This window comes from Aedes aegypti, chromosome 1 (assembly GCF_002204515.2).
Source record: "Aedes aegypti strain LVP_AGWG chromosome 1, AaegL5.0 Primary Assembly, whole genome shotgun sequence".
NCBI classification, from domain to species: Eukaryota; Metazoa; Arthropoda; class Insecta; order Diptera; family Culicidae; genus Aedes; species Aedes aegypti.
The window spans coordinates 270,758,055-270,783,186 of record NC_035107.1 but is presented as its reverse complement, the minus strand read 5'-3'; the positions used below and the strand labels follow the sequence as shown (position 1 = coordinate 270,783,186).

Sequence of the window (25,132 nt, the reverse complement as noted above, 5' to 3'; positions counted from 1 at the left end):
GGATTTGTAGATGAATACGGAAAATTATATTAGATTTCTTTAAGGATGTTTTCGAGCAATTCCGAAGAAAATTCGTGAAACAATTATTGAATAAATTACTATCAAAATAGTTGGAAAAATTAATGAAAAATAGCATAGGAATTCCTTAAGCAGCTCTTGTAAGATTTTCAGAAAAAAAAATCTGAGCAAATTCATCCAAAAACAAACAAACGGGTTTGGGTTTTCCTGAAGGAATTCCTTTAGGAACCGTTGGAAGATTTCTCGAAAGTGACAATCGGATAGATCACAATTAGAATAACTCTAAAAATCCGTGAAGGGAATCCTAGAAGAGTTTTTAGAACAATCCCTGTGGAAATTACAAGAGGTAACAGAATTGTTTTGCTGAAGATTTTTGGAAGACTTCCTTCAAACATACGTAATAAAATTCGTTTGAATTTTTTTGGAATGCTACCTGTAAGCATTTCTGGCAAAATTTATAGAAAAAAAGGGTTCCTGGATGAGTCTCTAAATGTATTTTAGAAGGATTTTCTGGAAGAATAATAGAAAGAATTCCTGTGTTCGAGGTATCTACGAAAAAAATTGTGATGAACTAGAGGAAGATACACGTGAAAATTTCTACATAAATCACGCTACGGATTTCACGCAGCACTTTCTTTTAAGATATTCCGGGATGTTTGTAAAAATAAATGCAGTTTTCATTCGATTTAACTTTCTAACTGATATTTCACAAGGATTTTTTTCCAATGCCTTTTCCAGAATTTATACAAATGATTTCTAAAGAAATTTTCATAAAATAATAACATAATGAACATTATCTTGGAGCTTCAACAACTATTTCATTCAATACTTGCATCGTGAAATTTTCAAAATACGCGTAACAACCCTGTAAATAATAAGTAAAAGTTCATACAAAGCTAATAAATTTTTGAATATTTTTTTTCGTAAAATTTTGATGAAATTGAAAAAAAAACTCTTGTTTTTTTAAAGGACCTGTTGTTGAGACTTCTTAGGGAAGAAGTTATTGAGGAACTATAGCAGGAATTTCTAGGGGCTCAGATAGCCGTAGCGGTAAACGCGCAGTTATTCAGCAAGACCAAGCTGAGGGTCGTGGGTTTGAATCCCACTGGTCGAGGATCTTTTCGGGTTGGAAATTTTCTCGACTTCCTAGGGCATAGAGTATCTTCGTACCTGCCACACGGTATACACATGCAAAAATGGTCATTGGCATAGTAAGATCTCAGTCAATAACTGTGGAAGTGCTCATAAAAACACTAAGCTGAAAAGCAAGCTCTGTCCCAGTGGGGACGTAACGCCAGAAAGAAGAAGAAGCAGGAATTTCTGGATAAACTTTTGAACAAATCAACGACTGTACTACGCGCTATGTCTGAACCAAGAGATCTAGATTATAAAAATCGAATGTACATGTGTTTGTTTCTGGCTAGGGGTTACTCGGGTTACTATTTGGTCCCTATTTCCATAATTGAAGGGACAGTTTAGATTTTTTTCTACATTTCATATATTTATATCATACTAGAATCTATGGAATTCCGCTTTGTGACCCAATTCTGTCCACCGATAGAATATTTTGAAACATTCCGATTATGAAAACAAATCCGATGTACCCTGATTCAGGGTGTAGTTGATGAGTGGGGAGAAGTTGATCATTTCTGTACCCTAGACTGGCCCAGCTTAGTATGGGAGACAATTGAAGTTTTATTCCACGGGGCACCCTCCTTAGAATTAGAAGAAGACTTCCTAAAAGTTTCAGCTCATTTAGTCGTTCCATGAGCTGGCGCATTTGAATTGAAATTAATATGGGATTTCCAGCTCAAACATATGAGTTTCAGCACTTCATCTACTGTTTGGTTCAGGAAAATCGTTGATCGCGTACCCACATGTATATTTATTAACATTATTATATTGCGTAAAATCGCAAAAATGTATTTTGAAAATATTTTGTAAATAATCTGTTTTTCTGAAAATCGCTGTTCTACAAACTTGTGTGTCTTACAAAATTAAACAATTTAGCAAAAGGGCAGAATGTCATTAGTTTGTTTATTTAAGAATTATTTCTCATTCAAAATTTTATCATTTTTGTCAAAACTGTAGATTTGCGATAACTCAAAAGTTGTTTTTATGAAGTAGTCTGATGCAGCTTAGTAAATTTGAAGTAACTTTCAAGCTGAAAATTTCAGGTCAATCGGAGCACTAGAAGCCGAGATCCAAGCAACTTAACCATTTCAGGGAACTGACGTTCGGGGAAAAACATAGAGGATCTGAAATTTGGGGAAAAGTAGCACAACATTCCACGGAAAGTGGAGACCAACGCGGGGCCAATAGTAACGCTCCAACAAATGAAAAAAGGAATGTCGCCTCTTCTGGAAAGCTAACGCCACCAGAAAAGACACGGAGGTGTATTGCATTCCATGAACTTATACCATAAGTTCAATTCCGAAAAGGCTACCCTTGTTACCAATAAGCCTTATATTAGACCAACATGTTTATTTGTAGCTGGTATAATGCCAATAAACCATTAAATAACACTATATAGGCCGTATACAAAGGATTGGGGTCGATATACGGCTTCTGATTACCTGTGTATGTGTCACGAGCCAAAATATGCATGGACGAATGTCTTGATTAATGAACTTGGAAAAATTGAAAAGTAAAAACAGTGCTAAGACCAGCACCTGAATATCGCCAAGGACACGGTTTCAGAAGCCTTAAGGCGAAGTAGGCCGTCATTGAAATTTGTGCGCGTCGTTGATGATTGTTGCTAATTCATCTCACGATTTCGAATCAAAGAAAATCTGTTGGTTTTCCACTGACACAGCTGAAAAAGTAACAGCATGTTAGCACGTACAGTGGTACATTTTCAAGTCAATATAAACTATCAAGACTGAGTTTTATCACTTTGAAATGCAAGCTAAAAAGTCATCATTGTTGCCAAAACGAATGACGGGCTAGTTAGCCTTAAACAGCAGAGAAGAAAGCTAGATTAGTAGCAGACTATATATGTATAAGTGCTTGGGATCAGATTGCCATGAGTAAACTTATCGCATGCTCAAGCACGTGCTGTGATAAGGCACATTTTTCTAAGGGTCGTGTAGCAATGTGCTTGCTTAAACGGTCACATCTGCAATGACAGTAGAAGCATGAACCTAAGAATGCTAATGTCCCTGCTGTTCGTGTTCCCAACATCTAGTTTGTCACGAACTGACAGCCTGAGTACCGGGCATCAAAGTGTCAAATTAATTATAAAAACATAAACAACGATAAGGCATTGAACAAACAATGAAAAACCATAATTAAAGGTACGAATAATTAAAATCAGTTTTGTGACAACAGCGCTACTAGCGTTCTACTACTAATATTTCTATTGCAATGACTCATGCGCCGTCTTTTGAGAAAATCTCTATGAGAAATGTGCTCTATGAAGTACTGAAGTCGTCTCATGATACTCGCTCACTAAGATATATCTTGAACGTTTTGGCATCTCGTGTATCACATAATCTGTGATACTCATTCAAATATACTTGAAAAATATGACACTCTGCCAAGTAGTCGATCAATAGAAACCATCTAAACTTCCACATAGCTGAAAGACAAGAAATTAAAGAGAAACAATAAGTATGCTTTCCTGGCATAACAACATCTCAGTCAGTTGCGCAACGGCTGTGATACCCACCGCACGGCATTCACCAGATCAACACACGAGCATCCGTACCATTTTTCGTCGTTTTTGTTAAATACTATTGTTCTGATTTTTATTCTTGACAATTCTGCTTTCACCACTCTGCTTGCTGCTGCTGCTGTTGCTGCTTCGCCTCGACTGCTGGCTGTTGCTGTTGTTTCTTCGTCTTTGCCTTCTTTTCTTTTTTTGTTTACTTTAGCTTGCTTCTACTTATCAATCTTGGTTGGTTGTGTTTTTTTTTCTCTTGTTCTTTTTTTGTTTGAAAATGTCTTCTGCGCGTATGTGTGGGTGTGTTTCGTATCCTCCTAAAGTTTTTGTTGTGGTTTGTGTTTTTTTTTTCTGGGGAGTATCGGTATTAATTCGGAGTCGGATTGGGTCTGTTTTGCTGTCATGAAGAGATAATATTGTTTCCATTTTTTGTGTCCTTGGTTGTATGCTTTAATCTTAATCTTATTTTCAAGGGGTGTGTGTTTGTGGTGTGGGTCTGTATGTGTGTTTGCGTATCAATTTGCTGATCTGCTCTGTGTGAGTGTGTGTGTTTTCTGGATTTTGTATCTGTTCTACAGCTGTTATAACGAGTTTTTTCTTCTTGTTTCCTTTATTTATTGGTATTAATTCAAATAGCCTGCTTTTTCTTTAAATTTAGCTAACTTGGTTTATCTGCGGTTTGTTTTCACTTTACATTTAAATGGGTTTTCTTCTTCTTTGTATGCTGAAATACTTTTTTCTTTTCGTTTTTCTTGTTTTTTTTTTAATTAGTTTACAACAATCGGGCAGTTTTATGTGACGCGTTGCTTACATTTTGTCTGCTTCCTATGTACTTGTTTTTTTTATTAAATATTAGACGCTTGGATTTTATTCTGCAGCTTACTGTTGTTGTAGTCGGTTGTTGTAATTCTGCTTGTGTTTGTATCAGAAATTGTTGGTTTATGGTTTTCAGCTTAAAAATCAACAATTTTCGCTTGTTTTATTTTGCTTCAGTTTTATTATGCACTAACAAATAAGAGCTCATTAAAAATCGACCGACCACTTTCGGCTGTGCTTCTTACATATTAATATTTGGAAGCGGGAGGGGTCCCCCCTTTTTCTGGGCTTCCTCCCGGGAAGGGCGGGCTGGGTGTTGACGGCGCTCTCGACAGCGGAGAAACTTGGTAAAGTCTCCCCTGCTGAACACGGCCCTTTTTGGGAGGAAGAAAGGAGCGTAGACCCCTGGCCCGGATCTTCCTGAAGCGTGAAAGCGATCATCTTCTCTATGAGAAATGGAAAACGAGAAAACAAGAGAGGAGGATAAAGGAGGAAAACAGTGGAACCAAAAATTAACGGAAAACAGAACAGAGAAAAGGTTGAAACTAAAGCGAGGGTGGAAACCGAAGAAAAGGACAGAGTGAGAGGGGTAGGGAAAGGAACGTACATCAACACGAGAGAAGGAATAAAAACAATCTTTAAAACAACTTTTATTCTCTTCTAATATATTCACTTCACTTTCGTTAACAATTTTTCCTTGCGCTTATCCTTGTTTTTTTTTTTCTTCTTAGTTTGCTTCTACTAAATTTTAGTTCTTTGTTGATTCTTCTCACTACTTCTAGAGTTTCTTCATTATTTTTAAATTTTTTAAATTAGCTTTTCTTTGTAACTAACAACGAGTTGATTTCATTTTGTATTTTTAATTTATTAATAATAAGAGAATGATGAAAGATAGAGAGGGGAACGGGTGTAAGGGGGCGTAGAACTGGGAGCGTCTGCTCGAGACGATAGACGGGATTTCGGGGAGGCGGGGAAGCGCGGCGGGTTAGAGAAAGAGATGAGAGTGAGACGGGACGAGTAGTATAGCAAAAGAGACAGAGACAGAGAGGGAGAGCGGGGGCGGGATTTTTTTTTCCGAGTGCATTGCCGAGCGCACGAGAGAAGTTCTGTGTCTGTTTGAATGTTAATATATATGTATGTGTGTGTATGTTTTTCAGGTTGTTTGAACATCATTATGGCGAACGAGACGAACACTCACACGACGAAACATCTATCTTCGGCTTCGTGTACGTGTCGAGATGGCATGTGAAATAGTACACAATGGCTGCACGTGAGACTGCGTATTTGAGTGTGTGTGGGTGTTTCATGAAGATAGGCTCACACGGATTAGATTACTTGTTTCGCTTGTTTATTATTTATTTCTCAAATTTAGTAAAATGTCCTCTCTCGCTCTTCCCGTTTCGGCTTTTAGGCTGCTATAGAGTCTCTGCCTGTGGCTAAAAACTAACACGAACGCGCGATTTTTCTTCAATAACGATTAGCTGCTCCGAAAATGCGCAACTGGCGTATGTGAGTGATTTTGTATGTGTGTATGCGGATGTGATCATGTGTGTGTGTGTGTGTGAGTGTGTAAGTGTACGACGACGACGACGGGTGGTGGGCTGGGTGCGAATGTGTTGGTTCAACCGGAGTCGATCGCGTTGTATTGTAGGCACGCCGCTACTGCTGTTGCTGCTGTATGCTTGTGTTTGTACGACTTTTTTCTCCGTTTACACAAAGTTTCCATGGCAACATCCATACGCGCGTGAGCGGGAAACGTGTGTGACTGTGTGCGTGAGAGATAATTATATAGATGCGAAGGGGAGACTTGTCGGTTGTGAATGTTAATGTGCACAAGGGGGAATTGAGTTCGATGAGGACGGGAGATACTGCTTCTTATCTTCTTCACGATTTTTTCCGCTAGTATTTTTCATCTTCGTGTGTCTGTGTGTTTCTTCTTCTTCTTCGTCATCTTTTTTCGTGTGTCTGTGTGTGGAAATCATAATTTATAACTTTATATAAATTTAATAATTAAAAAAATATAATTACTTTTTTATGCTCATTTTTTGTTATTTTTTACGGTTCTTTTTTATCTCCAGTTTTTTCAGTTTTTCCTTCTTCTTTTTAATTAATCTTTTTAAATATAAATTTGTTGACCTAATAGTACGTTTCTTGCTCTAACCAGCCACCTGGGTTGCGTCTCAAGTAGAAACGACGAATTTCGTCGTACACGAAGATGGACAAGCTGAACGGCAAGGCTGGCAGCCACCAAACGAATCTGCGCAGGAAAAGGAAAGATAAAGAATCAAATTAGTGATTGTCGACTACATTTGCCTGGACGTGGCCGGCGGGAAATATACTCACTTGAGTGGGAACATGCGCAGGCCCTTGTCCATGCCGGGCGTATACGAGAGGATCGCAGCCAGTATCGTCTCGAACACGAGACCGAAGTTGAGCGCCCAGTTTCTCATGCCCTGGTGGAAAATCGAGTTACGACGGGTCTTGCAAATGATCAAATCGGCCCACTGGACGACGACGATCGAGACGAAGAACGCGGTGTGGCAGGTGAACTCGAGCGTCTTGCGGTCACGGTAGGTCTGTGGGGCAAGAGATGTGATTAGTATGAGGCAAGAAATTTGGAATTGGGAGCTCACAAGAACCAGAACCAATGGTTTTTACAATTTTTCAGGAACTTCTTCAAATTTTCCTTGCTTTTTATAATTAATTTTGATTTCTTTTTGTCTCAAACAAATTAACTTATTGTACAAACTTATAACCCTAGATTGAATTGCAACTTGCTTAAGACTCACTAGTAATCTTCATGATTCAATCTCGATTTGCTCTAGACTCAATTTTGTCTTGAATCACTGTTAAATATCGTCTTTTAATCGGCTTACCCTATCCCGCCTATATTCAACCCGAATCTCGAATCACTCTTATTTAATTCTCGCCTAACTTTGAACTCATTCTCAGCTTATCCTCTAATCACTCTGATCCTGCACTCACTTTTGAGTCCTTCTTGACTCACTCTTCACTCGTTTATACTTACGGGGAACGCTCATTTGAATCAATCTCCATCTCGATTTATTACGCTCTCGTTTCTCTCTTACATTACACACAATCCAGCCTTAACACTCGACTCATGAACTCGTTTTGAATTTGTATTACTCGACTTAGCGTCAACTAATTCATATTTTTTCTCTCGGCTACCTGTTCAATCGCGCCTAATTTTTTACGCACATAATATTCCATCTCGACTCACTTCCCATGCAATCTGAACTCGCCGCTTCCGATTACACCAGTGTTGTATTCATCATCAGTGTTGTGAGAAACTCAAATTCTCATTTTATGAAACTTCGGCCAACTCACTCTTAATTGCGACTAACTTTTGACTCACTGTCAACTCAACATTGATTAAATCTCGTTGTACTTGAATCAAGCAATCCCATCAATCATCATGAGTCATACTCGGTATTCTCTCGAAAAGTTTCGATCTCGATTCACTCTTTTATTACACACAGATCAACATTAGCACTCAATTCACTAATGACTGTATTATAAGTTGGGGTTGCTCGTTTAACTATCGATTTATATTCAATTAATCCCAAATTTTCATTTAGAGAGTTCAGTTTTGCGTCGTCCGATAAATTTGGCTTACGGTTTCGCGCATGTTTTTGTCGCCCGAGATTTTTTTTTTCTTCCTGTTTTCAAGCGTCTTGCTGGGTAGTGCTTCGTGAAGCCCAAGCAGGACAGTCCGGTTTAGCGTCGTCCGATAGATTTGGCTCACGGTTTCGCGCGTGTTTTCGTCTCCAAAGATTTTTTTTTCTGTTTTGGAGCGTCTTGCTGGGTAGGTATTTGGAAGGCACAAGCAAGACGGTTTGTTTTCGGGACGCCAAGAAGTTTTGCTGTCAGTATCAGTTTTGTGTTCAGTCGAGGATGGATTGCCAACTGGTGAGTTCGTTTCATGCTTGTGATAACACATATTTTCTTGAAAGCGTAACTTTTAAGTAATTTTAAAACAAACTTTGTATGGTTCGTCACTATAAGTGTCGGCATTATGCTTTTTTCTTATACAATTTCAATATACATATATTTGTCTCTTTTTGACATTATTAAAAATTATCTTTTGAATTGTTCGACATTGTGAATGTTGACGTATTTTTTAAAACTTCTACCATATCGAGACAAAATGCACAGTAATACTCATATGTAATTTTCAAACAAACTATGTATAGTTCGTCACTACAAGTGTCGGCATTATTCCTGTTTCATATAATTTAAAAAAATATATACATGTAATTTTCAGTTTTCGTCATTAATAAAAACCTCTTTTGAATTGTTAGACATTATAGATGTTGACGTATTTTTTAAAGCTTCTACCTTCTCGAGACAAAAATACAACACTAGCTTTAAATATGAGTCGTATATTTCCCTCTTGTCCATGGATCGCATCATCGACCAGAGGTGACTCCCAGATCTTTTCCTCCCTCAATAATAAACACCCTTCCCGTGGTGATTGTGGAGATGCAGAGGAATTCTCGGTCTCTAGAAGCAACAATCATTACACCCTAACATTCCTTCCCCTTCCCAACTGACTGTAAGGACTTGGCCGGCGCCGTTATTGATCAATAATATTAGATCTGCTAAAATTGCACTTCGAGAGTAAGCGGAAACTCCCATCCCTTATTCATTTGGATCGAAGTGCAATTCTTACCAGTTCCGATCAATCACGGAGTAGCAACCATTGACATGTACAGTCAGTCTATGCTATGCTATGCTATGCTATGCTAATTAATCCCAAATTTTCATTTAGATAACTGTTAAATCTCGTCTTGAACTAACCTCACATTCTTCACTGAATCTCGAGATTCAATCTCGACTCAATCTGGACGCACAGTCGATTCACTCTCATCTCAGTCATGATTAAGCTTCGACAAGGTCAACTCTCGACTCACTTTTGACTCAACTTTCACTCCAATGAGTTGAAATTAGGTCAAGAATGAGACGAGAGCTGAGTTTGTCGGAGTTTAATCGTGACAAAGACGCGAGTGAATCGATTATGAGTGCAAATTGAACTGAACTAAACTCGCTTCCAGTTCACTCATGACTTACCTTCCACTCACCATTGATTCACTCTCGGTTTACTGTGATTTTGTATGAACAACTCAATCATGCGATTTTCTAAGCAGATCTCTAATGAGTTTGCTCTCATTGGAGAGCTCATTGATTATGATTTGAGTGTAAGTCATTCATTATTACTATTATTATTATTTTTCTCTCGGTCAGCTGTTCAATCTAGTCTAGATTTTGCCTCATATTATGCAGCCCATTTTTTTGATTGCTGGAAATATTCCAAACAATTAAAAAAAATCCTACTCGGGATTCCACCAGGTATTCCTTTACAGATCCCGCTTGCATTTTTTGAGAGGTTATTCTCAGGGGATTCTTCTAAGGAAACTTCAATAGATTTTTATAAAAATGCAATTTTTATTCTAATGTTTCCTTTCAAGAGTCTTCCTTATACCCCTGAAGGGACCCCACGAGCCATTCGACCTTGGGTTTTTGAAGGAATTACTTCAAGAATCTACCAAAAATTTCGCCGAGGAATTGATCAATCAATTCCTTTCACTATTTCTTAAAGCATTTTTTCCGAAGAAATCCACAGTAAATGACCTTAGAGAATCCTGTAGGAACTCCTATATCTAGAATATAGAAAGGAAAAGAATTTCTAGTTCAATCCTTCGCGATCCTGGTCGATTCTCCCGTGGAAATATTAATGATTTTCCAGAAAAAAAAATTCTTGTGGACTTTTTGGTTAATTCTCTGGAAACATTTTTGATAACCCTGAAAAATTTTAAGAAAGGAAATCCTAGTTCCTCCATTGAAGCATTTTCTGGTAGACACTTTGAGAATGGTAAGCTAATCCCAAGCCCCATTCGCTAAAGCTCTGTGCAACTTCGATTACTCTGGTCATCCGTGATAAAAACTAAGAACTGTACGGTCATCTGTGCTCATGCTCATGAAGCATTTTCTGGTAGAACTTCTGGCAAAACTCTGGTGATATTCCCAGTGATAACCCTGGAAGAACTCCTGATGAAATCCCTAGAGAAACTTCTGGTGGAATCCTTGGAAGAAGTTCTGATGTATTCCCTAAAGAAACTCTTGATAAAATTCCAGATATGCTCAAGGAATTCCTACAGAAACTTTTGATAGTCTTGATGGAACTCTTGATAAAATCCCTAGAAGGACTCCTAATGGAATCCATAGAGGAACTCCAGCAGTAATCCCTAGAAGAACTTCTGATGCAATCCCTGGAGGAACTCCTAATGGAATCTCTGAAGAAACTCCTGATGGGAACGTTATAGGAACTTCAAATGAAATCGCTGAAGAATTTCCTGATAATATGCCTGGCGTAACTCCTTATAAAATTTCAAGAAGAAATCTTCCGTAGGATTACCAGATGGAATCTCTGAAGGAACTCCAGATGGAAATGCTACAGAAACTTTTGCTAGAATCACTGGAAGAATTCTAGGTGGAATATCTGAAGGAACTTCTAATGAAACTTTTGGAGTAGCTCCTGATGAAATCCCTAGAAGAACTTGTGATGCAAACTCTGGAGGAGTTCCAGGTGGAACCTCTGAAGAAACTTTTGATGTAATCTCTAGACTAGAGGAGCTCCTGAAGAACCCCTGATAGAATCCCTAGAGGAACTCCTTATGATATCCCTAGAAGAAATCCTTATGGAATTTCTCGAGGAATTCCTGATATAAACTCTGGAGGAACTCCTAATAGAATCTCTAGAAGAATTCCAGGTGGAATCTCTGAAGGAACTATTGATGTAATCCCTTGAGGAACTCCTGATGAAATCCCCAGAAGAACTCTGAGGTACTCTTGATGGAAGCGCTAAAGGTACTCTTGATGGAATCTCTGGAGGAACTTCTGATGGAATCCTTGGAGGAGTCCCAAAGAAATTAGTAAAGGAACTCCAGATGGAATCATTGAAGAAATTTCTTATGAAATCTCTTGAAGAGCTCCTGAGAGAATCCCTATAGAAACTCCTCATGAAACCCCTGGAGGAATTCCTGATGGAACTCCTGGTAGAACCCTTAGAGTAATTCTATATGATGTGCCTAGAAGAAATCCTGAAACAACTCCTCGAGGAACTTCTGATATAGTCTCTGGAGGAACTCCTGATGAAATCTCTAAAGGAAGTCCAGGTGGAATTTCCGAAGGAACCTTTGATGGAATCCCTGGAGGAACTTCTGATGAAATACTCAGAAGAACTTTCAGAGATAGGATCCCTATAGAAACTACTGATGGAATTTCAGGACTCCTGATGGAATCCTTGGAGGAGTCCCCTAAGATACTCATGAAGGAACTCCTGATGGAATCATTGATCAAACTTCTGATGAATTCTCTAGAAGAGTCAGCGATGGAATTCCTATAGGAGCAACTCCTTATGATTCCCAGGAAACCATTCTTATTGAATTCCTCGAAGAACTCCTGATTTAATCTCCGGAAGAACTCCTGGTAGAATCTCTGGAGGAATTCAAAGTGCAAGGAACTCTTGATAGAATCCCTATAGGGAATCCTTACGGAATCCTTGGTGGAACTTCTGATGGATTCCTTGAAGGAATTCCTAAATATATTCTTGAAAGAACTCCAGATGGAATCATTGGAGGAACTCCTGATGAATTCCCCAGAAGAACTTCTGATGAAATTCCTGGAGAAACTCCTGATGAAATCCCCTGGAGAGCTCGGATGGAAGCCCTAATGGTACTCTTGATAGAATCCCTTAACTATCGGTTTATCATCAACTAATCCTCAATTTTCTCCTGGTGAACTGTTAAATCTCGTCTTGAACAAACTCATACTTTTGTCCCTCTTTACTCACTTTTTCTCACTCTCAACTATCGATTCCCTATAACTCATTCTAAATTCTCTTTGCCTTAAAGTCTAATCTGGAGTGATATGTGGCGATTTGAATTCGAATCTTGTAACCATCTGAGTTGTTGGGTGACCAAGTTGCTCGGTAGCTTAGTTGGTAAAGCGCTCGTCTAGCATACAAGAGTCCTGGGTTCGAATCCCAGCCGAGCACGTGGATTTTTTTCATAATTTCACCCATATTTTATCCATCTTCACCACGCGTAATGAGTTAATAAATTTAATTTAATCTGGAGTGCCTATAAACAAGAGTGACGTTATGTTCCAATTTCGACAGGCCTGCTGCTCTATAGGGTTCAAAAGTCCTGTCTCAATTTTAGTACCAAACGCTTAAGTTTAGCCCAGAAACACGTGTTTACTCAAATTTTAATTGTTTTTGTTGTCTTTTGTCCAAAAAAAGCTTTTTTTTTGGGTTTTTGAGATTTTGCCACACTCCTTGGTTTAAACTCAAGTTTTGGGTCGGTTTTGTTTTCCGTGTTCCTTCCGAAATGTCAGATAGGAACAACCCCAGCATAAAAAACTAAAACCCCTGTGGTGATTTTTGTCGACAAGGGAACGTCAAACATGATCAAATGTGCCATTGAACCATTGAACCCTCTTTTAAATTGAAGTTTAAGGACCCTATTGGAAAGCGAATTCGTACGGAAATTACAGTTCGCCGCTGTTCAAGTTTTGACATTGTCGTCACTTTTATTTGGATCAACTCTCCTCTCATCTGCTCTACTTTATCCCCGTTGGACTCCACAAAAAATTACCTAATTGTTTAATTTCTGAATTGCTTACCACTCAACATATTCCTTCTTGACCTATTCTTAAGGGCAACTTCACCCGTGGTCCACTTTTTAGCCCAAATTTGTACCAAAATTGGACCTGTCAAAATTAAATAGATCAGTAAAAATAGACCAAACCGCACGCGCATGCACCGGTTGAGGTATTTTTTTTTTCGATCCATTTCTAATATGATCAATGAAAACAAACAAATTTTGGATCGAACCAGCAGAATTCTCAAGCTTATGACAAGAAAGAACTCCGAAGAAGTACCCGGATCAACTCCAAAGGTATTATGACGGAATTCGCGGAGGAGCTCTGAAGGAATTTTCGGCTGATCTCCGAAGGAATTCTCGGTGGAGCTCCGGAGACTTATCCGAAAGAATTGCTGACAAATTCCAGAGGATCTTCAGAGGAATTGCTAGAGTAGCTCCAAAGGATATCCCGGAGTAAATTTGAAGGGTTTCTCAAAGAAACTCCTGGAGTAACCCCGGAAGAACTTCTGGAGGAACTCCCGAGGAGTTGCTGGAAGAATCATGCAGAAAATCTAAAGGAATTATCTGAAGCTGGAGCTCCAAATGATTTCCCGGAGGAACTTTGAAGGCATTCCTGAAGAACCTCCAAAGGAATTCTTATAAAAAAAAAACAAAACAAAAAAGTTTTGCGATGGATCTTCTTTGCGAAAGATAATCTTCACATCTTCGCGATGCACCAATCGTCAACATTCATTTTTCTGACAAATTCCAGAGGATCTTCAGAGGAATTGCTTGAGTAGCTCTGGAGTATTTCCCGGAGGAACTCTGAAGGAACTCTTAGAGAAACTTTTGGAATAACCCCGGAAAAAAGTTGCTAGAAGAATCAAGAGGAATTATCTGAAGCTTCCCGGAGATTTCCCTGAGGAACTCAAAAGGCATTCCTTCATCACGAAGAGCATCGAACAGAATTTATGGAAGTATTTATGGAAGAACTCTGGAGGCGTTGTGGGAACTCCGCAGGCGTTCTTGGAGGAGCTCCGCCGGCGTTCCCGGAGAAACTTTGGATGCGTTTCTGGAGGAACTTCGGGGTAATTAATTGAGAAACTCCAGAGAAATTCCTGGAGAAACTATGGAGGAAATCCAAAGGGGTTCCCGATGTTCCCGATGGAGATCTTAAGGATTATCCCAGAAATTTCTGGATGAAATCCAGAGGAATCACTGGAGGCGCTCCAGAAGAATTTCTGGAAAAACTTCCCTAAGAAATCCGGAGGATGTTCCGAGCAATTGCTGGATGAAATCCAGATGAATTGCAGGAGGAAATCTTCTGGATTGAGTCCCCGGAAGATTTGCTTGTGAAAACCTCAAGAGGAGTTTCTGAGGGAAACCAACAGAGGGATTTCTGGAGCAAATCGCCAGAAGTGAGACAGAAAATTCTCGGCGGAATTCCTGTACGATATCCCGGAGGAATTCGTCGAAAAAAATTCGCGAAAGAAAATCCCCGGAGAAATTTTCGGAGGAAATCCTCAGAGGTGCTATTGGAGGAAATACACGGATCAATTCCTGGAGCAAAGCCAGCAAGAATTTCTGGACGAAATCCCCAGAGTAACTTCTAGAGGAAATCGGATAATTTCCTGGATTTGGGCATGTTCGATGAAACTGCTATCGAAAATCATCTGAAAAATTCTTGGATTTCGGAGGAGTTTTTGGAGACTATCCCCAGAGGAAGTTTTGGATGAAATCCCCAGAAGAATTCCTGGCGAAATCCCCGGAGGAAATGCTACTAGAAATCCTCTGAGTACTTCTTGGAGAAAATTGCCGAAGGTATCCTTGACCTTTTGAAGGATTTTCTGGAGGAAATTCCTGAAGAAATTCTTGAAGAAAATCTTTGGAGAAATTCCTGGTGCAAATCCGCAGAGGAATTCCTGTAGGAAATCTCCGGATGATTTATCTGAAAAAATCCCTGGAGGAAATCCTCAGTATAATTTCTGGACGAAATTCTTGCTTTTGAAAATAGCAATTGGAGAATATTTCCTGAGGAGTTTTTGGGAGAAATCCTCAGAGGGATTCTTGAAAAAAATCTCCGGAGGAACTTCTGGAGCAAATTCAATTTTTAAAGGTCTTCGGAGCAATTTTTGAAAGAATTCATGGAGGAAATCCACGGAAGAACACTTATCTCCAGAGAAATCCTTGAAATCCCCGGAAAAATTTCTGCTGCAAATTCCCAGAGAAATTCCTGGAAAAGCCTCCGGATAAATTATTAGAATTCCACTGAAGAATTCCTGTAGAAAATCCTTGGAGGAATTTTTGGGGGAAATCCTCGGAGGGATTCTTGAAATAAGTCTCCTGAGGAATTTTTGGAGAAAATCCCAGGAGAATTTTCCGGTGGAAATCTCCAGAGTAATTTCTAGACGAAGTCCCCGAAGGTGGTTCTGGGGGAACTTTTGACGGAAAGCCCCGGAGTAATTTCTGGAGGAAATTCAGAGTTTTGGAGAAAATCCCCAACTGAGCTTTTGGGGGATATCTCGGAGGAATCCCGAAGCAATCTCTGGAGGAAATTTCCGGGAAAATTTCTGTTACAAATTCCCAGAGAAATTTCTGGAGGAAATCTTCAAATGAATTCTCTGAGAAAATTCGCGGAAGAATTTTTAATTTTTTTAGAGGTTATCTTTGGAGGCAATTTTTGGAGATTCTTGGAAAAAATCTCCTGAGGAATTTCTGGAGAAAATCCCAGAAGAAACCTCCGGTGGAAATCTCCAGGGGAATTCCTAGACGAAATCCTCGAAGGTGCTTGTGCTGGAGGCAATCCCCGGAGCAATTTCTGATGGAAAGCCCCGGAATAATTTCTGGACCAAATCCCGAGAGAAATTTCTGGAGAAAATCTCAAAATGAGTTTTTGAGGGATATCTCGGATATTTTTGAAATTCCCGGAAAAAATCCTGTTGCAGATCCCCACAGAAATTTCTGGAGGAAATCTCCGAATGAATTCTCTGGAGGAATTTTTAAATGAAATCCCTGAAATATTTCTGGACGAAATCCCCAGAGAATTTGTTGTACAAAATCCCAGCAGGAATTGCTTTTGGAAATCCCCTGAAAAATTCCTGGAGAAGTTCTTGGGAGAAATCCTCGGAGGAGTTTCTGAAGGAAATCCCAGAAGCAATTCCTGAAGGAAAGTCCGGAGTTTCTATACGAAGTCCGCCAAATTTTTGAGGATAATCTTTGGAGAATCCCCGGAGGAATTCCTGGTGAAAATCCACGAAGGAATCTCTGGACGAAATCCACGGAGAAATTTGTGATGGAAATACCTGTAGGGTTTCCTGGAGAAAATCTTTGGAGCAATTCTAGCAGCAAATCCCAGGAGGAATTCCGGAAAGATATCTTCGGAGGAATTCCGGGAAGAAAAAATTCTGTATGACGCATCGGAGAAACTTCGGTAGAATTCCTGGAAAAGCTGTTCTGTTGGTGAACCTCGTTGAGGAATCTTCAAATTTATTCCCATAGAAATTCGTGGTACACCTTCACTTGGAAGCTCAGGGAGAAAAACTGGTAAACAAAAGTGTGTCTAACTAGATTTGGAACAGCTCAAATCTTGGTCCAAATCCGACCAAAAATGGACCAGGCAGTTAGTTCCAAAAATTTGAACCAAACCAGTAATTTGGACCACCGGTGAAGTTGCCCTAAGAATCATGCTCGACTTACCAATGGACCGATGCACAAGTTCACTAATTTGACGTTTGAGTAGTGCCGAATTCACTGGTTTCCATGGTCACATAAATAACACGGCACCGCTAAAACGTCAAATAATGAACTCGTGCATTGGTTCATTCTTCATCTCACACTCTTCAGATGTTTTCCATTCTGAGCCAGACTACTATGTCTTTTTTTATTGTGGTAACAGAGCAAAATCTAGAAGTGTAGCACTAGAAATGGTACTCATTTTTACTCTGACTACTACGTCTACTATTACTCATCTTTAATCTGACTACCATTCGGTCTAATGACCTCTTTTTGTAACGAATATGTTCTGGTTCTTGGGAGTTATCCCAAATTCGTTTGAAGAAACATAGACAAACAGACGTAACACTGACAAAATTCTTTGAGTGCCCATCTTCACAATCAGAGGCGTGAGCAGCGTTTGACGTTTCACACTGGCGTCTTCCGCAGGTCCTTGGACATTCATGCCCACCAGAAAGTCGACCCAGGTGTTACGTCTGTTCATCTCCGACAAAAAAAGCATCCAACTTACCCATTCCTGTCCGTACGAGTCGGTCAGATCGTTGACGGCCTTTGAGTCCCAGCCCTTGCGGAGGCCAAACAGGTGCAGCGGCAAGAATCCGTTTTCAGCCATGATGACGAAGTAGACGAAGAAACCGGCCGCGGCCTGGATCATACCGATCTGTCCGTAGGCCATCGAGATAAGTCTGTTTGGGATGGAACACGGGGCGGAGACGCAAGACGAAAAAAAAAAGAAAAATGTGAGTAAATTCGGCTCGATTCGGACGCGGATCGCAGCGGAAGGTCTATCAGGGTCGAATCAAGGTGACAGCCGAAGCAGCATTAATCTAGGACTTCAGCGTTTTTTTTTTGTTTTTGGGGAAATGACAGCTGTCAACTTGTTTCGATTGGTTTTGTTTTAGTTTTAGGCAAATAGGAAGTTAGTAAGATTTAAAATATGACCCAACATAAGCACGTAAAACTAACTTAGGTCTAAATCAGAAGCGATTAACTGGATACAGCTAGGGGAACGCTTGGGAGCGTCCATGTTAGAGTTATAGTAAGGCACAAATATGTTACAATTACAGCTAAAAGCATGCATAAGCGTTTGTATACGTTGTTTCGGTTAGGAAAAAGAGTAATATCCTAAGAGTAATAGGTGTTATGAAGAGCAAGCGAATGGCATGCAGAAATCTCAGAGCATTTCTCTGGTTCGGATGGTTGGCTTTCGGATCGGTGAGACGTATGAAAAGGTACGAGCGAGCGAGCAAGCATTTAGAAAACGGAGGAAGGAAAAAGAGAGAGTGATTGAAATTTGATTTTGAATCAAAGTAGGCTGATAAAAGGAAATAATCGAATCGAAACGGAAAGTGCAGAAAGAGAAAGAGAGATCCGAGAGAAATTGTCACTCTTTTCCGGGTTTGACGGCGGGTATACTCACTTTTCTGACAGTTGGACAAATCATGCCAAACGCGGCCGGACGGATTTGACGCGCTTATTGGAGCGTCAAAGCCGTCGGTTTCGGTGGACGGGCGGGGATAATGAAGAGAGGGGGTGACGTTTGGGAAACTAAAAACAACGGTTTGATGGTGACAGATGGTCGAGGGGTCTTTGGAAGGTCGAGAAAAGTTGTCATTTTGGGGAACAAGGTGTGGGCACGGAAGTAGCGAGAAGCGCGCTGGAAAGCGGATGAGTTTGTTTTACTGTTTTCAGGTTTGAATCAATGAATGGAAATGTAATCTTATTATTTTATTGCAAGTGGGACAACAACATTCAGATAGTGTGACAGAACTGCATTGTTTCTTTTATTGGATAGTCTGAAATTTGTCGGTTTATGTCAAATGAGAAGGAAATTGTTCCTCTGTAGATTTTGTTGTTGTTTGGCAGTTGGATTGTGTATAATCTAGTACAACAACAGCTAGAACTAAGCAAAAGACACTAAGTGGGTCGAGATTTGAACGTTCCTGTGAGGTTTGTGCTCACCAAAAAGGACGCCAACACCTAATGGGTCAAGGTTGAACTGGAACGAGCTAACACTGATCTACACATCAAAAAACTATTATTCTCTAACGGAAAATAAACTCAACTAAAAACATCTAAAGCGAATCAAACTGAAAATTAGAATGGTTGTCTGTTTAAGTGTCGGTAAACAATCTAAACTAACTTCAAGTGACACATGTCATAATTCTACACACTAAGTTATCATTCAAACATCTAAGGAACTAAGTTCCGAAGCTTAGTTTAATCAAACTAAAAAGGAGAAGAAAACCAATTATTTCACGAATTGAACTCTCAAGCTGTTCTAAATTTCGTTTATAAAAATCAACACCAATTGATATTGAAACACAGAGAAAAAGAGATAGACTTAGATAGAAACAAGAAATGGACGCTAAATTCTAGTACGACACAAAGTTCTAGTACTGTTTCAATGTCAGGAAATATGCTGTCATTTTGTGAGGTGTCGAGCAGATCGAATAAATTCAATTGAGATTAACGGCGTACTAGATTGAGACGTGTTGCGGAGTCGGTCATTTCGAAATCGGACGTCTGCTCTCTGCCTACTTCGATACCAGCACCTAAATTTGGTATTCTTGTTTCATTTCCGAGACGTGTCACAAACATAAAACCAATGACAAAGGACAAAACCATAAACATTTAGAAAACGCAAAAACACTTGCCAATTGAAAAAAGACGACAACAACGGTAATCAACAAACACCATCGAAATTTGCTTCAACAGCTGGAGAGACAGCGAATAAAACAGATGCAGCAATTTTGTGTCTGTATGTCTGTAGGAAAACGAACCAAACAGAACCCAAGAGGACGAAACGAACGGAAAATAACGAAACAAAACATTGCGACTTGTCAAACAAAATACTTGACATATGTGGTAAACAGAGCGGTTTTTTGACAGTTGTCATGGTAATGGCGGTGGTCCTGACCTGCGGTTGACCAGATTGTCACGGTACGGATCTCTCGGGCGGCGCTTCATAATGTCGCTCTCGGCGGCTTCGTAGGCAAGAGAAATGGCCGGTACCTGTTACACGGGTACGGATGTATGTGTGTGACAGACAGAGAGAGAGAGAGAGACAGCGATACAGTACAGTTCCGGGTTGTCGTCGTCATCGTCGTCGGATTCGGCGGTGATTGGCGGCGGCAGTAGTGGAACATGGTCAACGCAACGCGGGGCAGTTGGTTTGACGTTTTGTTTTTTGTTGTAGTAGAACGGTTGTTGTTCGTTTGTAAAGTGGTAGTAGATTGTTGGTTGACAGTCGGTGAAGCGAGTGATGGCGAGTACAGTAGGTAGACGTACCGAAAAGTTCAATGTAATAAGAAACAAATCGAGAAAGAAAGAAAGAAACAGTAGTAAACGGTTGTCGTTCTAATGCATATAATCTACTACAGCAGTAAGATTGTTTTCGATTTTAGCTTCCCGGTTGCTAGGGGCAACCGCAACGACGGAAAGGTAAATTGAGTGAAAGAAGTTGATTGATAGTTCTGTCCAGCTTGCTATGACTCCGATAATTCGATAGGAAGTTTCTATTCTCATGACAGCAGCGTGCGCTAATAGAATATCGGCAGGTTTTTTTTTCGATCAAACACTGAATATTGGAAAGTGAGGTACTAGAGAGGATGTGATCATGGTGGTGAACCAGAAGATAGGAGCATTCACGCGCTATTCGCTACCAGAAATTGTTGGAGACACAGTTGCTGCGGTTTAGTATCTATTCTAGCATTCCACTGGGCGGAAGTGCCGCGTTCAGAAAAACAAATATACATGTGTAAACAAGAGTAAAATCTATTCTAACCTCGCATAAGCAAAATAGTAGTTTAGCTATGTTTTCATCACTCAACCAAGTTAAATCAACAAACGAGTTTTTTGTTTACCATAGATTTTGAGTTAGTTTTCTTCATAGTGTTTATGTGTTTCGTTATTTGATACAGCTTACACTATTCTGTGTTTGTGCCATTTTTGTAAGTGTCGATTGGAAGAGGAGAGGAATGTAGGATCAAGATTTTCGATGAAGGTGCGCTTCAGATAAATGGTCGAACAGAAACGAAAAATAAGTCTGGCGGGGATGACAGATGGCGATTGCTTAGGACTTACCTTCACGGTATGCTTCGATTGTCAAACAATTGTGTACAATCGTGGGGATAAAGTAAATGACACGTACGAACGAGTAGTTTTTTTTTTTTTTTTTGACATAGATGACAGATGAGCGAGCGAGAGAATAGGGTACAGATGAATGCAATTGAGATTTTAAATAAAACTTATAAGAGGGGGACTTTCACCAGAAAATTTACACACACACAACACCAACAGTGGGAGGGCAATCTCCAGGGTTGACAAGGAGAAAAGATATACGCGATCAACTCGATCGTAGATGGCTTTGAAATTCCTGTCAAAGTGGAACGAAATGCAACGCCATCTGCGATCGAGCGCCGCCAAAGCTAGTACTGCACGATCAATCGTGGGTAATGAAAGAAGGATCCACACACACCGACTAAAGTTCTAAGAATTTCTAATGAAAAAGATAGTCAGAAAAGAAATGAAAACTATGATAGGAACACAATGTGAGTGATAGAGAGTAAACCTTAGCGCCAATTGGTAGATTATACAGATACCGATAAAAAGTTAACAAGGAAACCAAAGACAGCCGAATCGAACAGAGATTGCTTTCGCGATGAGGATGAGACACCGTTTTGGATGAAAAACAAAACCGTGCCAAACGACAAAAGTCGCCGCAAAACGGAACCTCACCTGTCCGCTTTTTCATCACCACCAAAGTAAATAGGCCAATTTAATACGAAAAATAATTTTGCTCTACATAAACTTAATTTGTTAATCAACAGAACCCAACTCAGAAAACGAATACTCGCAACAGAATTTGTTTGTTTTCATTTGTTTTTAGAAAGACCATTTCCACTTTTTAATTTTTTTGGTTAAAATACTGATTGTTTCTTTTTTTTCGATTATCAGTGCTGTGGTGGGGGCTTCTTGGTTTTTACCTTTCGTTGACCAATTTATCAGTGAACGGATTACGTGGCTGACGTTTCATGATATCGGACTCGGCTTCCTCATAGGCTAGCGAAATGGCGGGGACCTGTATGTGTGAAGGGAGTAGTAGTGGTGTGTTGAATTTTTCTAGTTTATTTTTTTTCTTTTTGGGTTTTTGATCGTCAAGTTGGGCGCCAAATTGTTCTTCTGTTTCGGTTTTTTCCTGCTTTGTTTGGAAAAGGGAGTCGGAGAAATATCGGGTCGATGGCAGGTGCTACAGGCAAAAGTGGGCACAATTTTTTTCAGTGTATGTTTTCACATCGATAAAAGCCTCAAAAATGTGATCTAGATGAAAAACGTGAAACAATAACAAAGTGTTTGAATGATCGATCAACAAAAACATAGATTACTTGGATTCGACGTGACACCACGGAGGATCCAACAAAGCAAGCTGATTTGATGAGCAGGTGAAAGGGCGACGCGATGTGGTGATTGACGGAACTAAAAACGATTTCTTTCTCTTGAAACCTATAAACGAACTAAAAAGTGCAGAAATTGATGCAGACTGTTTCCATCGCTGAGGTGCAGAAGGAAAGGGGATTCGGCTTAAGTGTATTTCTTTTGGTTCGTGTGTTCGGTGAGTGTAACAAAATTTGCTGTGTGTATGTTTTGTGTCGTATCGCGAGCAAAAAATGCTTTCCCCTTAAAGGCTAGGTTAGCGAGCAGTTCAGCGCAGTTTGGTTTGTACACCCGGAAGAGGTTAGTAAATTTTCGAAATATTGGTAACCATTTTTTCGAGCTTTCGCACTGCGGCAGATCGTTAGTGTGCATGCAGCCTTGTTCGAGCGCAGTTGGGAACAAAATGTGTTAATCGTCCGAACGCGTTTTGATTTTCGATCGTTCGGGGTTGGCAACACTGCGCAACATTCCTGTTAGAGTTAGGCCCGGCGGGATATGGTTCCAAGGACGAAGGGGGTGGCAAACAAAATGCAAAATAGAAACCGATAAAAACCTTTCGTTAACGAGTTTGTCGTTGAACGGATCACGAGGCGGTCGTTTCATGATGTCGGACTCTGCGTGCTCGTAGGCCAACGAAATGGCGGGTACCTAATGGTTTTGAAACGTTTTTTTTTTACCAAAACAAAATGTGGAATGGTGAAAATAGGTGAGAAATTAGGACGATATGTTTGGAAACTGCGCTACAACTTAAAACTAAGGGATGGGATTGATCGCGGACGTACCTGAGCTCCTTTTTCATTTCAACAAATTTCTGAATAGTTTCAGAACATTTAATACTAAGTGAAAACTTGAATGTGCTACTGATCGAGAGAGAGATAAAGAGCGAATGAAAGGGAAAAGGTAAACGAAAGGTTTCTACGACAAGCGATCAACTTTTGTTCGGCACTCTTCGCTCTAGCGAGTGGAAGAGATCACGCCAATCGGCGAGAGTGAGAGCCGCGAGAGCAAATTTCGTTGAAAATTTCAATGCCTGGCATTTGAATGCCATTAAATTACTTTCTAGCGATCGAATTTATCAAGCTACGCGCTACACTGTTTTATAAAAAGGAAACATGATGGAAAAAATAACGATTAAATACGAGAAAAACAATAGAGGATATATAAGAGAGAGACAAACAAGAGAAAGAGAGAACGAGCGAGCGACTGGCCAGTGACGACTGAGTCTCGTGTGCGCAGTGTTGGGAACGGTACCTCTCGTTGACCAGCTTGTCCTTGTAGGGGTCACGTGGCCGACGCTTCATGATGTCCGATTCGGACTCTTCGTACGCGAGGGAAATGGCCGGAACCTAACGACAATCGTACGGATCCCAGGGAGAAGGGACGGGTCCGCACGGACAAATACCCAAGTTTCAAGTATCGCGTTTGATGGGGGAGAAAGAGAGTTTCCAGGTTAGTGTACCGTTCGGCTATCGAGATCATGGGAGTCAATAGCTGACGCAGCGGTGGCTGCGCTGTATGAGAACGAAGTCTGACTCGGATGAGTTCCCCCATTTGGAGGGTCACTCACTCAGTTCGAGTAACTCAGGTCATTCGCAGTGAACCGATTTGAAGGGACGACAGAAAACCTGGCGAGTGGTTTCCGCGCACGCGTGCGCGGTGGAACAATAGATATCTGGACAGAGAGAGAGATCGAAACTCAAGGGATTGCGGCTCGCGCTGGACTTACCATGTCAGTTCCCAGATCGATGCACAGAATGGTGACGGTTCCGAGCGGGAGCGGAATGTCGCACAGGATGAACGCCAAGAAGGGCGAGATCTCCGGAATGTTGGATGTCAGCGTGTACGCGATCGACTTCTTCAGGTTGTCGAAAATGAGACGGCCCTCCTCGACTCCGGTAACGATCGAAGCGAAGTTGTCATCGAGCAGGATCATGTCAGCGGCCTAGAGGCGGGAGAAGATCGGGAGATTAGTCGGAAGGTTGTTCATGGAGAGGGGACGGACTGTTGGCGGTTGTGCCTTGGACTTGCAAGGAACAACCGACGTCCGTCCTGATGACATTTATTATAAAGACAACAGTTAGATGGGAGTTTGTTAGTATTCGTAGATCCTCGGACCCGGGTTGTCGTGTATGTGATAGAAAGAGACAGAAAGACTTGGGTTGCGACCAGTGGTCCTATTAAGAGTGTACCTATATTTGCAGTAACGGTAGTTAGAGATCAAAAGTGATGATATGATCGTTTTTTGGTGTCAATGTGGTGCGTATTTGTTCAAGGTGCTGACAACAGTTGAAAGCGTGGGAAGGGATTCGGGGGCGTGTTAGAGGGAAATACTGGGGTTAGGATTGGTTCTGTGGCGCCATCTCGGACGTTCGGAACTGCCCATGTTCGTGAATTACCCGAATACGGAACGATTCGGTTGGTTCAGTTTGTTTTTCATTTTCAATAAATTTTGGTGGGTTGCGAATGAGAAATGGCTTGGTTTGAGAACTCTTCCAGTGATTTTTGGACACAAGTCGGACTCCAGAAATAAATGATGATCTAGATCTCCAAAATCTGACATCTGGATGAGGCGTTTGACGGTTAATCATTGAGATCGATCGTTCAATCTTATCGATTAACTGTCAATTGTCACAATCTGGATAGGCCTTTTCATGTGACAGATCCGTCTATGCATTTGTTTACATCGGTGGAGAACCGGTGCAAACACGGGCCTGTCAAAGTGCTTCCCGATCAGCTGATTTGAGACGTCATGTGAATAGGCCTATACCCGATAAGCTGTTAAACAGCTCAATGTTAGAAT

At 40.5% G+C, this 25,132-nt stretch overlaps 1 protein-coding gene and 1 non-coding gene across 26 annotated transcripts in view; one reads left to right on the top strand and one right to left on the bottom strand.

Moving 5' to 3' along the window:
* Positions 1-3,875: 3,875 nt before the first annotated feature.
* Positions 3,876-25,132, bottom strand: part of LOC5575790 (sodium/potassium-transporting ATPase subunit alpha) — a 223,133-nt gene continuing 201,876 nt past the window's right edge. For 11 of the 25 annotated variants that reach the window (XM_021837811.1, XM_021837810.1, XM_021837787.1 and 8 more), the window contains 5 exons: positions 24,059-24,274; positions 19,817-19,911; positions 17,408-17,582; positions 6,842-7,074; positions 3,876-6,755 (listed from right to left, as the gene is read on the bottom strand). In XM_021837811.1, the coding sequence (XP_021693503.1) occupies positions 6,635-6,755; positions 6,842-7,074; positions 17,408-17,582; positions 19,817-19,911; positions 24,059-24,274 (840 nt within the window). In that variant the 3' untranslated portion in view covers positions 3,876-6,634. Of the gene's footprint in view, positions 6,756-6,841; positions 7,075-17,407; positions 17,583-19,816; positions 19,912-21,884; positions 21,980-22,885; positions 22,981-23,583; positions 23,679-24,058; positions 24,275-25,132 lie in introns of all 25 variants that reach the window. The other 14 variants (XM_021837790.1, XM_021837792.1, XM_021837794.1 and 11 more) reach the window with 4 other exon arrangements.
* On the top strand, positions 12,504-12,575 carry Trnaa-agc. The gene has a single exon. It is a non-coding gene; the product is annotated as a tRNA-Ala (tRNA).